The 14,166-nt window shown below is 53.9% G+C and overlaps 1 protein-coding gene across 1 annotated transcript in view; it reads left to right on the top strand.

Annotated features, from left to right (window-relative positions):
• PAPPA (pappalysin 1) overlaps window positions 1–14,166 on the top strand; it is a 241,994-nt gene that overhangs the window by 196,891 nt on the left and 30,937 nt on the right. The window contains exons 18-19 of the mRNA XM_045791079.2: window positions 8,476–8,623; window positions 13,608–13,717. Coding sequence (XP_045647035.2) covers window positions 8,476–8,623; window positions 13,608–13,717 — 258 coding nt within the window. The remainder of the gene's footprint in view (window positions 1–8,475; window positions 8,624–13,607; window positions 13,718–14,166) is intronic.

Here is a 14,166-nt window from a genome sequence, read left to right as displayed (position 1 = left end):
TGGAGTATTTAAAAACGCAAGGCCACCGTGTCCTCAAGACATGCTCTGCCAGCATGGGGAGAGGAGGAAGCACGTTCCGATTAGCAGTATCCAGTCCGGAGAACACAAGGGAAGGGAGCGAGACCAGAAGCAGAGAGCAGGGTTTGGATCTTATCTCCATCCCCTTGTAACTGAGAGGAGGTCTGGCACACCCACCCGTTCCTGCTGAAGGCATCTGTGACTAAAGTTGTCTTACTCCTTCTAAGACAGGTAGGGAATCTAGAACAGAAAAGGGAAATGGTACATCCCCCGGCGGTTCCTCTGTGATAAACCAGCCGTTTTGGGTTGATAGGCTGAGCCCTGTATTTCAAGGGTGTGCAAGGACGTTCCGCCGGGTGGGGCTGGGGTTCAGTCGTCTGGCCCCCAGGCTGGCTTCACTGGCAGCCGGTCCTCATGCATCTTTATTAGTGCCCCGCCAGTGCCAGGCCCTGCCAAACCGCCACCCTCAGCCCCTCTCCCGTGCTCTTCACATGCAAACAATCGCTGAGTCCTACCCGTTCTGCCTCCAGGATGTCTCCTGAAGCTGTTCTCACCTGTCCCTAGTACCGCCACCCTAACTCAGGCCACCATCATCTCTTTCCTGAGCCACATGCAGCCTTCTGATCATCTCTCTGCTTTCATGCCCTTGCCCCCCTCCAGTGCAAGCTCTGCATTTTCAGCCCAAGCACTTTGTTCAGAGCACACATCTTATCCCAATTCCCCAGCTTAAAGCCCCTCGTGAACCAGTGACCCCCATCCCCCGGAGGATAAGCTCCCACTCCTTGGGGTGGACCCAAGGCCTCCAGTGAGATTGCATGCCCTCTCACCTCTGCATCGTCAGTGAAAGAGCTCCTCTCCACTTTTCCAGCTGCCTCGCTCCTAATCTTCCTACCCAGGCCAGCCCAGGCACCCATTCCTCCAGGAACCCCCTTTTTTATTGGAGGATGGTTGACACACCATTCGTTGCAGGTGCACAACCCCGTGATTGGACAAGATTGTACGTCGTGCTGTGCTCATCACACACGTCGCTACCACCTGTCACCATGCAGTGCTGTCACACTACTGTAGACTATCTTCCCCGTGCCGTACCTCTCGTCCCTGTGATTTATTCACTCCATGACTGGAAGCCCGTACCTCCCACTCCCCTGCACCTGTGTTGCCCATCCCCCCACCCCTTCCCCTCTGGCAACCATCAGTTTCAGGAACTCTTTCTTGAGGTCCTCTGTATGGTCGGTCTCAGTGCCCCTCCTTGAGGTGCCCCTGCCCCTCCCCCCAGCCAGCACTGGCCACACTGCACTGTAACTCATTTCAGGTGCCCCCTTCCTCAGGCTGTGAAGTGCTTGACCACCTCTTTCATCTGCCCTGAGTTTTCAGCACTTGGGACACCTAGTAGGTGCTCAGGGAATGTCGAGCCATGAAAGCCAAAGAAAAACTCACACTCAGAGAAGTCACTCAACCACCCAGAGTCACACAGCTGGTGTTGCCTGAGTCAGAATCTAGATCCCCCCAACTGTGGACAGACTGAATCCAATAGGCACCCCCTGAAAATCCTTCGTCCTGTACACTCTTAGATGTCTGGGTACCCAGCTTATTCCCATCCTTGCCTGCCAGGGAAGCAGAAGCCGGTGCCGGAAGACGCAGAGGCCAGAGATCACCATGGCCTCACGCAGGCTGATCGACTTCCCTCTCCCTCCCTTACATAAAACTGTTGCTAACAGTTACCCAAACTGCTGAGCCAAAAACTATTCTGGCCACGGTCATGTTATCAAACTGAAACCCAGTCTGCCTGGGGCCTGCCAAGTACCTTTCATGGCCAGTTTGTATTTAAAGGAGAGGAAAATGTAAATTTATCAGACGACTCAAGCAGTTCTGTTTGGCAACTGGCGGAGAGGCTAGACGCAAAGGAGCGGAGTATTGCTTGTCGGCTCAAAGAATGAGGGGACGCGTGCCAAATGGGCTCCTAATACAACTGACGTTTCTAGTTTGTACCGAAAATGAATTTCCTCTACCCTCAGACCAGAGGTCTGAGAGCCAAATCTAGTATTCACCTCAGATCCCCTCTTGCTGCCTGTAAACACAGCAGAGACCTACGGCCCAGAGCATCTCGAATGAAACAGCTGGTATGGAGCCGGAATTCTTTGCTTTCCAAACAAGTTCCAGATCCTGGCAGAAGAGGACAGGGACTAGTATAGGGGAAGTTCACGTACTCCCTCCCACTGCCTCTAAAAGGAAATTGACAAATAAAACGCCCAGGTCATTTGTTCCTTGGGAGCCACTATGATGCTGGATCTGGACTCTGAGTTCAAATTCTGACTTCACCACTTACCAGTGCGAGGACTTGGGCAAGTTGTTTAACCCTTTAAGTTTCAGTTTTCTCATGGGGGAGGGTATATAATACTACCTGCCAGTGGTTTGTGAGGATTAAATAAGGTAGTGAAAGTACAGCATGTCTCTGAGTAACCCCTGAAGTTGTGCAGTGTACAACCTGTGCCACCATACATGGTACCCTGGGGAAGGCACAGATGAACTAGCTTCCCTTTTAGGTCACTTCCAGTGGACAGAATCCCTGATGCTCCACGTGGGCTCCTACAGAATCTGGAAACAAAGACAGTGGCTTGAAAGTTATCCCTCTGTGGGTGGCTGGCCTCAGAAAGTCAGAAAAGGGTGGATCTGTCATGCATGAAGCCGCAGGATGGGATGGGGAGACCAGTATGAACCATAGGGACACCTGATTTATTTCTCAAATAATCCTGTACAATATATGGACTGTCTAGACTAGCAATGCCCAGTAGGACTTTATGCTATGATGAAAATTGTCCCAATCTAGGTGTGGTATGGTGGCCGCTGGCTGCATCTGGCTATGGAGTACTTGAAACATGGCTCGAGCGACCGAGCAACTAAATTTTACCCTTTATTTAATTTTAAATAGTTTAAATTTAAATGCAAACAGCCACGCGAATATAGCAGCTACCATATTGGAGAGTTCAGCTCTCAAATTTATAGTGTTATTATTTCTGTAAACAAAAACAGAGAACCTTGGTAGTAACAGCTTCTCTACTTTTCAGTATTTCCGGGATGCCAGACTGGTGCCCCGGACTTTGATTTTGAGACCTCCCACCAGACATTTGAAAAAGAAACCAACATCCCCTTTTTCGAATGAGGAAAGCAGTCTCAGAGGCTAAGTTCTTGCCCACGGTTACGAGTGAGTGGGTGGTGCCCTGCTCTTCCGACTGCCCCTGAACACTTCCAGGACAGGCTAGTGGCGGAGGGCAGGAACTCCGTCCCCAGACAGCCGGGGAGAAGTGCTGATTGCCCCAACACTTAATCCAGCTCAGATGCTCCGGAGCTGTCCGAGGTGATAACTCAGGCCCGGTTCCCCAAGAGAAGCATGGGGGGGCAGCATTTGTAGGTGATGGTGGGAGCGGCTGTCTTGTGACTGGGGCAGAGTCTGTGGGAGATGCATGCACGGGGACTGCACAGCGGAGGAAGAGGCTAGAGGTGCTTGCGGACGAAGGAGTACTCTTAACCAGGGTTACCAGCAGCTCAGAGGGAGCGGGACAGGCAGGGTGGGAGTGGAATCAGTAATGTACCCAGTTCAGTGCATGGATCGCAGAGGTGGCCGTAAAAGCCTTTCTGCCACTGGTGGCATGCATGTGGCTCATGCGTTTATGGGCTCTGCTGTGGATACAGCCCAGTTCTCACACATACGGTGCCTTTCCAAGCAGGGGTGGCTTCTGGTTGCCTGGGCACTTTGGGCTTCCTAGAGGAAATTAGAAACGTTACAGGAGGTGGGCAGGACCTAGGAGATCCCCTGCTGCAACCCACTTATTTTCTAGATGGGACCACTGGAGCCCAGAGAGGGGAAGAGACTTGCCCCAAGTCACACAGCAAGTCACCAGCAGAGTCGGATCTCCACGTCTCTCACCTCCTAACCAAGTCATTGCCCGCACCAGATTTTCTGCCGGTGCTTCCTCATACACATAGGGCTACACGGCACCCTTGTACCTGACTTGGAAGACGCGAAGTGCATATAAGGGCACTGCCTGGGAGCGAGGCCAGTAATTAATAGCAGGAGCAATTTACTGAGCATTTGCTACTTGCCAGTCACTGGGTTAAGTGCTCCACCCAGACCACTTTATTTCAGCCCCACAGCACCTGTCTGGCGTTACTGCCCCATTCTGTAGATGTGGAAGCTGAGGTTCCGTGAGTTAAGGTGGCTCACCCCACGTTATATAGCCAGGAGTGGTGGACCTGAGATTCCTGTTCTAGGTCAGCCCACCTCCAAAGCTTAGCCCTTTATGTCCCACTGTGCTGCCCAGTCCTGTCCTGCTCTGAGGCTGCCACGCGTCTCTCTGCCATTAGCTTGTCTATTTCCATTTCTGCTAAGAAGAACAAATCTGATTCTCCCTCTCTGCTCCTCTCCCCGCCTCTCCCCTCCATTGTAGTGAAGGCACAGAGGCTTACAGTCAGGGGACCCGCCTCTGGGATTGGCGATCTCCATGCCTCGGGCGTGCTGCCTTCCCACGGCGGCTGCTGTCACTTCTATAACGTGGGTGGTGCTTGAGTGGATTCTGAGGTCCCCCTAGAGACGCCACAGCAGAGCGGCCTAGAGCCTTCGCTGACCCTGAGAGGGCCCGGTGTGTGCGTTGAGCTCTAAATGCTTCATGTAATCTGACTTACTCGGTCCTCGTGATGACTCTGTCAGGTGGACCCCATGCCGGTTTGATAGCTGAGGAAATTAAGGAACGCAGGGAGGTTAAGGAGCTTCCCCGGGTACTCACAGCGAGGAAGTTGCAGGGCTGGGATTCGAATCTATGTAGTTTGGCTCCAGTCCATGCTCCTAACTGTTACACTAGCATCATTTAAAAATTCACCTTTTCGCTTCCTAGCTGAGCCTCAATTTCTGAATCTGTAACAAGGAAATGATTACTGTGTCATTAAAAGGATTTTTAAATGCCCGTAGGGCACTTGGACATCATGGGTATTTGAGGATAGAATTGTTATATGCCTCTAGCACTTTGTGGGCCTGTGTGACTAAAGAGAGCTTGAGAGAGTACACGTGCTTTTTCACAGACGGATTCACAGGCACAGAGAGGCAGACTGCTTTGCGGAGGGACGCTCAGCCCTCTTGGAAGAGATTTCACAGCACGCAGAACTGTGCATTCGGAGCCGAGAGTACCCGCGGGCCCCGTGCCCAGTGCTCTTGGGTTCTCTCGGATGGCATCCTCAATGTCAGGTGTTCCATGGTCACACTAGACTTAACATCAGAGGTTAATTCCAAGGCTCTGTACTCGCTGGTAGGTAAGCCCCGAATGCACCAAGATCCGGTCCTAAAGGGGAATTCGGAAATCCAGAAAGGCTCTGGAAAGTCCGCTGTGCAGCGGGCACAGTGAGGGCAAAGGTGCAGAGGTGGGAAGCAAGAGAAATGTGCGGGAGAGACCAGCTAACCGTGAGACTAGAAGGAAAGACAGGTGCAGAGCAAGAGATGGGGCTAGACGTGTCATCCGGTTTCCACCGTGGAGGCCCTGGAGTGCCAGGCCACAAGGATGACTTGTTTGGAAGGTGACGGTGTCTTAGTAGAAGGACGGCATACTTTTTTAAGGCAGATTTAATCAGCAGCCGAAAGTGCCCGACGAACTGGGCAGGAGGGAGAGAGGCTGGAGGCAGCAAGACCCCTGCCTTTACGCTCCTCTTTTCTATAGTGGAGCCTTCTATGGTGGATTTCTCTATGGCGAAATTCCCTGAGCAGATTCCAGCTAGTTCTAACACGTTCTCTGCTGCACACCGAGGTCCCCAGCCAACTCTGGCCCACGTAGTGCTGAGGTCTGCAGCCCTTCAGGGGCTGGAGGCCAAATGCATCATAGGCCCAGGCCAAGGCTCCAGGAAATTGGGGTCAATTTCCTAGTCTCCCGAGGGCCCAGCAGAATCATGGGGCCTGGGACCTGGGGCTCCAGGAGGAAGAGTCGCTTCTCTGAAGCCACATGAAGCTGCCTAAACTCTCCCTGAGCTCACGCAGAACCCCTGGGGGTGGGCCCTGCAAGACGTCCCGCAGCTGTGTGCTTGGGATGGGCCACCCTTGTCCGCTGGTCACAGAGGCTTCCACTGCAGTCAGGCCTGTGAGAGGCCCGGAGATGGCCCCCCTTTCTCTTCTGAATCCTGTCTCCTTGCAGCTGTTTTCTCAGACAGGGGAGGTCCAGCCTGCCGCAGCCCTTTCAACAGCCCATGCCTTTCCTCCTGCGCGCTCATTCATTTATTCCCTCGTTCGCCCATGTCTTCGTTGGTCACTCGTGCATGTATCCCCTCACCCACACATTCCTTTACGTTCTTGCTTATTGAGCAGGTTCATTCCCTAACTCTCTACGTGGTCACCCCATCTCCTGTCACACAGTTCCTGGTGAACCCAGATGTCTCCTGAGTGATGAATGAATGAACCCATGTGGTCAGGACCTGTGAGGTGCTGTGGAAAAGCCCTGGGGATGCGGGGGGAAGGCGGCACCGTCTTGGGCCTTGAGGAGTTCATCCTCTAGGTGGGAGCGGATGATAAACAGAGGCAGGGCGTGTCAGAGACCGTAAGGTAGCGCGCCCTGCCGAGTTAGAGCGGCCTCAGGACGGGACCGTCTGTGCCAGACGGGGTGTCTGGGCGGGGAGGGAACACGGCAGCTAGGAGCGTGAGCGCAGAAGCTGGTGGCGGGAGATGGCGTATGGTGCCTCCGAGAACGCGCGCGATTTAAACCGAGTTCAAGGTTGGTGGCAGTGCTGTAGGGAGCGAAGCCGTGGCGAATTAGCGGGAGTTAAGACCACGGGGCTCTGGAGGCCAGGCACAGGAGCTGAAGGGAAGCTGAGGGGCACGGGAGCCCAGGCATAGATTTTCAGCTGCCCTGGCCTCATACAGAGTTTCTCTTCTTATCAGAACTTGAAAGAGGGAGAGAATACACCGTTTGTCCTATGATGGAGGGACCCCAGTCCAGAAACCACCCAAGGTTCTCCATTCTCAAGGGGTAGAGTCCAAACTCCATAAGCTGACATCGAAGGCCCCACCCCGCATCTGCCCTACCAGCTCATCCTCCCTTGACTCACAAGATGAGAACCCCCGGGGAGCTCTCTGCTGCTCCCTATACTTCCTTGCATTTGCACATGCCCTTTGGCCTTCCAGAAAGGTCTCTCTATCCCTGTTCTGCTTGTGATTCTGTGGATCCTTGAAAACGCTCTTCCATTTATCACCTTCTCTGCTGGGCATCCCTGCTTGCCCCTGACAAGCGATTACTCTCCCTGTGTCCTCACAGCACCGAGCACCGTCGCACTGACGTGGCTGGTGCCTGCCCACATGACTGTCTTTCTCACGGGGCCCGGTGCCGGCTCCCTTTACTTTCGGACCCCACAGGGCTGGGCATAGACTGGGCACTAAGAAGTGATCCTCGGATTCAGGGGCGGTTCTAAATATCTGCAGAGCGGGACCTCCCACTAGAATCCCAGACTTCGAAAGGGGGCTCAGAGAGAGGACCGTGCCTGCAAGCCGCACGTGCCCACCGCCTTGCGGAAGATGGAGAAGCCGAGTAGTGCCTGTTTTAAAGAAATGGGGCGGAGGGCACAGACAGAAGGATCCCCACACTACCCTCCGGGGGCCGTTACAGCTGGAACAGAATGGAATGGAGCAAAAGGAAGGAAGGAAGGGAAAGGAGAGGAAGGAAGTGCCCTGGAAGGAAAAGCTTCTGACCTGCCCAGTTCGCGCGTGGCAGGGCTGTCCCGTGGGGTGCTTTCTCACCGGCTGAGGGAAACCAGCTTTGCCGAATGCCTGCCCTCTCACAAACAGCTCCAGGACCCACGCTCGTACTTACTGTATGGGCTGGGGTGTGTTCGGTCACCTACCCTCTCAGTTAAAAAATTAACACACAAAACAAATCCCTCTGACTGAAATCTGAAAGAGCTCGAAGCTAGGGTTCAGGAAACCTGGGAGGTAGGCTCGCTGGAGAGCTCAGAGCGTGTGTCCTCCCCAGTTGAGTCTTCAGATTCCCCATCCGTCAAGCGGAGATGTTAACAGTGCCTCTATTTAGGGTAATTGGGTTTGTTTGTTTCCTTCCTTCCTTCCTTCCTTCCTTCCCTCCTTCTTTCTTTCCTTCTTTCTTCCTTTCCTTTCCTTCCTTCTTTCCGTCCTTCCTTCCTTTTTTCTTTTGTCTTCCCTCCCCTCCCCGCCTCTCCTTTCTTCTCCTCGCCTCTTCTTTTCTTTTCTTTTCTTTTCTTTTCTTTTCTTTTCTTTTCTTTTCTTTTCTTTTCTTTTCTTTTCTCTTTTCTTTCAACAATTCCTTTCAGTGTTTCTACCATTGTTAAGAAATTGTTTTTGGAACATTTCCAAGGCTCTGGGGAGATGAGGAGCAGTTTCCTCTTTTACTTTGAGGGTCTTATTATGGTGAGGGTGACAGTCCCTCTCGGTCGCCCTGACTGTTCTTCTGTGGTGCTCAGGGACGTGGGAGCAACGTCATCCACTGCCGGAAAGATGGCACCTGGAGCGGCTCCTTCCACGTCTGCCAGGAGATGCAAGGCCAGTGCTCGGCCCCGGACCCGCTCAACAGCAACCTCAAACTGCAGTGTCCGGAAGGCTATGCCATAGGTACAGGGGGTGCGTGGGGGCGGCCGTGGGAGGGGCAGGTCCCTCTGGGGGCCTGGGGCTAGTGCCTCACGGGGTGACTGGGCACCTCTCACTCGTGATGCCCCATGAGAGGGAGGCAGAGATGAAAGAGACCAGGTCCTGTGCTCCCAGAAAGAGTTGAGGGCACGGATGTTGAAGCAGCAACGGTCGGTGAGTGTAGAGGGTCGTACTGGAGTATAGAGAAGCTCACCGCTGTGTCTGGGGACACAGAAGTCTCCCTGGGGAAGGGATGCCTCTGTAGGGATTGGAAAGAGCTCGTTGGGCAGGGGACGGCCTTCCAGACAGAAGGAACCATGCGGCGCAAAGGGGAAGGAGATGCAGAAGCACACATCATATTTCGGAAGGCGGTGGTGATCCAGTATTAATCTTAAATTGTGCATAACACTAACCCTTCGTGAGTACCTACTACGACCGGGCCCCGCAGCAAGCACTCCAGAGGCATTGTATCTGCTCCATGACCTTAACTGGTGAGGAGATGGAGACTTGAAGGGATAACAGAACACTCCCTGGATCCAGACATCTCTTTTACTCTGAAGCCCTAGTTCTTTCCCTGGCATCTCCGTTGCCTCCAGCGGAGAGGGTAGATAGCATGTTCCGAATACTATTTGTATGGCGATTGGTTAGCTCACAGAGTGCTCGCAGTGAGGGGAGACAGCCTGGGGTCGGGTGCCAGGGGTCTGCCTGTTTGAAACCAGGCGTCTGGACAGATGCGTTAATCACAGGCTCCGAGGCTTTCTGGGGAACTGGACGTGCATCGAGTCTGACCTCAGTTGAGGGCGGTGGAGCTGACCTCTTGGGCTGATTCCCTAATTGACCATGATGAAAAGCCCAGGGAATTGGATGTTCTTTCTCATGGCCAGTGTGATTTATGGGATAATCAGCAGGGATGTCTGGAGCAGAAGGTTATCATGCACACATTCACTCCCAGTCACACGCAGCCAACAAGTTCTGCACCCAGCAAAACGGGAGCTGTCACTACTTGTCCAGAAGCGAGGCCTGTGCTTGGAGAGGGGAGGTGCATGGGGCCTCTGACCACCTCCTTTCAAAGATGGAAACATAGAGCCTGAGAGCACACGTACAGTCTTCACCTCAAAGCAGATTAGAAATCGGCGCTCCTGCCTTGAGTCCAGAGCACGTGCTCCTGCGTGGGTGAGAAAACCCTCCAAGTGCAAGGTTGCTCTCCAATGATTCAGAAGGTACTTTAAGTTCCTACAGAGCCACCAAGCCAAGGGCCTGGACCAGGACGGTTGCAGAGAGGTGGTGTCTTGTGCGATCTGCCAGTATAGGCATTCTAGAAGGTTGGGGCAACAGGTGTAGCCATGATCAACCACATTGGCTGCTCTACCCCAAAGCCAATGCTTTCTTCTCTCCATCATTCCTGGTGGGTGGTTCTAGACACTTATGTCTGTGATAGGGTCCCTACCCCTAACTCAGGATATACAAGTGAACATTCAGTTACATTCATGACTGGTATTAAGTGGCCCTGGGAGGGAAATATTTAATTAAGTGACTTTTATTTAAAAAAAAAAAAAAAAACCTTACAGAAACAGACTTCCTGCCTGTCTCCATCCACGGATACGATACACTCAAATATATTCACACTCGCAAAAATAAACACAAGCACAAGTTTACTAACCAAACAGACCCAAACACACGCATCGCAAACTCATGCCTGGCAGGTACACATCAGCCAAATACCGCAAACACATCACCTAACACACACACACAGCTACGCGTAGCATTCACAAACGTGGGACATATAATCACACACGTGTCACGAGACAGACACATCTCATGCCCTGAAACATGTTACGTACCCAGAAAGCTGTACAAATGCACCCCGTGGCCACTGTGTGCACACACTGCCTACACATGTCACAACCGCACATGGCCTGGCTCTCTGCTCGCCAAGCTAGGGGGAGCCGGACGTGTGGCCGTAGCGTCCCTTTGCCCACCAGGCTTTTTCACGGTCAAGCAGAAAGGGAAAGAAGTCAGTCCAGCACTGGAACCTGGACGTCCTCCCCTTCCCTGTACCCACGTCCCTGTTGCCATGCAGATGCCCCTGGTGTGAATACAGTGATCCACGGTGGTGGGGGGCATATGTGGGAGCTAAGAGAGCAAAGGCAGCACTGGGGACGCTGGGAAACAACCTTGGGGAAGGAGGCAAAGCAGGTTTCCCCCCCTGACCTCCAGGTCCCTCCCCTTCCTCACCTCTGAAGACCTCCAGATCAGAAGCCCAGGCTGAGCCCCTCCCTGGGGAGAGCCCACCTCACCAAGGAGGGGATTTGATCCAAGGCCTTACAGTCAGGGGTGAGGTGCGTGTCCCTTCATGTGGGCTTGAGGGCTGGAGGACACATTCTGGAGCCACCCAGAGCAGCTCCCTGTGGGCCCCTCCCTGGGCAGCATAGGCCAGCTTCTGTGCCAGTTAGGAGCCCTCAGAAAGTTGCTACTGGTCCCCGGGGCTGTCACCCTCCCTCCTCCTCCCAGGGAAGGAGAGGCAGGGGCCTGGTGAGATCACCCTCTGTAATGATGCCAGTTTGGGCTCATCTATCACAACACAGCAGCCTGGTCCTAAAGCCCCAGCCCCGTGGGTGGGGGAGGAGAGCGCAGGGGAGGAGCCGCAGGGAAGGGGAAGGGGAAGGGGAGCCGGGGCTGCTCTGCAGGCAGGGATGGCCTCCTGCCTTGACCATATTTTCCCCTTTGTTCCCCTCCTGGGAGAAGAGAGCCTTTGGCTTTTCCCCTACAGGCGGCCTCTTGCTTTTGCAAAAGAGGATTTTATCATCATAGCCTCGCTTCTACCTCGCTCCCTAAATACTCCCTTAGAACTGATCTCATGACAGACACGCAGCACTGACTTTCTCCAGCTGCTTCGTGACTCCCCCCGCCTTATTCCCGTCATTCACCTTTTTGGTATTTTTGCAACCCCCCCGCCATTTCTTTTCTGTCCTCTACCTTCCTTTCTCTTTCCTCTGTTGGGCTCCCCTGTATCCATTGCTGGGCTCCAAAGGCAGAGGGACGTGGGTTTTAATTCATGGGCCCCAGCCTGCTTTGTAACCTGAGCTCTGTGCAAGTCTCTAACCTGAGAAATGGGTGTGATGACAACCTGTCACACAGCACGGGATATTCAGGAGAACGAGTGACATACGAAAACCACCTGCATGGCCAGGGATCTGCCCCCCCTTCTGGGTTCGGGGGCCCTGTGTTTAAAGTGAAGAGGTTTTAAACACTGTCCTAGGCCTGCCACTCCACCCTCGTCCCCTCTTCAGTCCTGGTGAGTCTCTCAGACTGAAGAGGATGACAAGATTGCAACAAGAAGGGCCCTCATTGATAAACTATATATACGTATATAAGTATATGTGTGTGGGGGGGCGGGGGGATACACACATAGACATCTCACACACACAACCTTTAGAATGGCTACTGGGATCGAGTTGGCTGTCTCTTATGATCCACTTAGTGTTCAAGGGTGGTCCTAGCACTAAGGCAGGGGAATGACCTCCTTCGGGCCTTGGTCAGGCTCTCACACGTCCGTTCTTTGCCCACATGAACGAGCACGGCTTGAGAGTCCTGGAGACACCTCATGGGATAGGCTTGATTTTCAGGAGACGTCACAACGTGTGAGGTCAGGGTAGAGAATGAATGCACCAAATTATAGTCTTGCTAACCCTCAGCTTAAAGTCAGCTGCCCCTCACCGGTGGCTGCTGTGTACCCACCTGTTTATCATCAGTGCATTCAGTGTTTCCTTTATCCACATATCCAGTCTTGCATTCATTCGCTCCCCCATCTGGGTACCCATGTCGTCCTGTGTGTTCATCCGCTCCTAGTCCCTTGTCCGTGGACGCATCCGCTCACCCCGTGTCCCTCACTCATTTCAGGAATACTTGCTGCCATCCAGGGTGCGGGGCGCCGGGCATGGAACAGGGAGCACAGGGAGGGCCGGCCGCGGGGGTGTACGGTCTGGCAGGGAGGAGAGCCATCGAGAGAACAGTCACCATGCCTGTGGGAAGGGGCTGGTGCCTGTGAGAGGGCCTGGCCTGTCAGGAAAGCGGGGAGGGCTCCTCGGAGCAGGCAGCACTTGGACTGAGGTCTGCAGGATCATTAATAGCGCACGAGTTGAAGAAGAGCAGGAGGGGTCTAAAGGCACAGGGAGGCGTGTGCGGAAGCCCTGTGCAAGCGGAAAGCGAGGGACTAAGAGGTGGTGCTGCGTTCATGGGCTCGCCGCGCCCCGGGCTGATGCGCCCTGAGCAGTGGCTGGGTGTCAGGCACCGGGCTAGGCTCACAGATGCGCCCCCTCATCCCTGTCCGTCTAGCGCCTCACTGTAACTGTGGAAAGGTAGTCGCAGGGAGGGCGTAAGGCCAGCACTGAGAGACTCATCGTGGCTGAACACTGCTCCCACTCAGGCGCAAAAATTAGGGCAAGCTTCTGGAGGATTTGAACTGGGCCATGAAGGACTGATAGGATTTGACCTTGAGAAGGCAGATGGGGGTGATTCGGGGGATGGCGTGAATGGGGGCAGAAATACAGAGACAAGGGGTTGTGGGACTTGAGTGGAAAACCTGGCTGGACCACCCAAAGTGTGAAGATAGTTGATGGGAGATGAGATTGACTCAACCATGGGAGCCTATGGATGCCAGGCAAAGGGGACTACGCTTTGTCCTGCTTGTAGGGAAGCTTGGAAATGTTCTCAAGCAGAGGAGGGGCATGACCAAACGGGGCTCAGGCCCAGTGAACATGGCGGTGGGTGCAGGCTAGATTGGAGATGAGAACAGAGTCAGGGAGACCAGAGGCCGCCCCACTGGGAGTTCACTTCTTCCTGTCCTCAAGGCCGGGATGGCCCGGTCCACTGGGGACCAGGAACGACAGGGCCTGCACTGTGGGAGAGCAGCCCATGGGCGTCAGGGGACTGGGCGTGAGCTGTAGCCTCACACTGTGCTTGCCCTCAGGGTCGGAGTGTGTCACCTCGTGCCTGGACCACAACAGCGAGTCCATCATCCTGCCAGTGAACGTGACTGTACGGGACATCCCCCATTGGCTGAACCCCACACGGGTGGAGGTGAGTGACAGGGCCGTCCCTGGTGGCTAGGGGAGGGACGTGACCACTGGACACTTACTGTGCCCTGGTCCTGAATTCGTCCTTTTGCATATGTTCAGTCATTGACTTGTCACACCTGTTCTGTGGGGTGGGCACTGTTCACAATCACTTCTGCAGGCTTCCAGCATTTCACACTTGCCCTTGGCCAGGCCTGTGCAGAGGGACCTTTTATTTACTGTTCCACTGAATCCTGATGACAGCCTAGGAATAAGAGGACTGTTGTCCCCAGTTCAGAGGTGAGAACACAGAGGCACTGAGAACATACACAAAGCAGAGTGAGGTCACATACACATGTCTGTCTGACCGGAAAGTCTGTACTTGGAAGGATAGCGTGATCCGGCTTCTCTAGACTTAGAAGGCCTTTCTCCTTCCATGGCCTAGATTTCTGGTATCCTTCTCCCTGCTTTACT

This window comes from Ursus americanus, chromosome 18, assembly GCF_024610735.1.
Source record: "Ursus americanus isolate L20-20 chromosome 18, mUrsAme1.1.p, whole genome shotgun sequence".
Classification (NCBI taxonomy): Eukaryota; Metazoa; Chordata; class Mammalia; order Carnivora; family Ursidae; genus Ursus; species Ursus americanus.
This window is presented reverse-complemented; position numbering and strand designations above follow the sequence as displayed.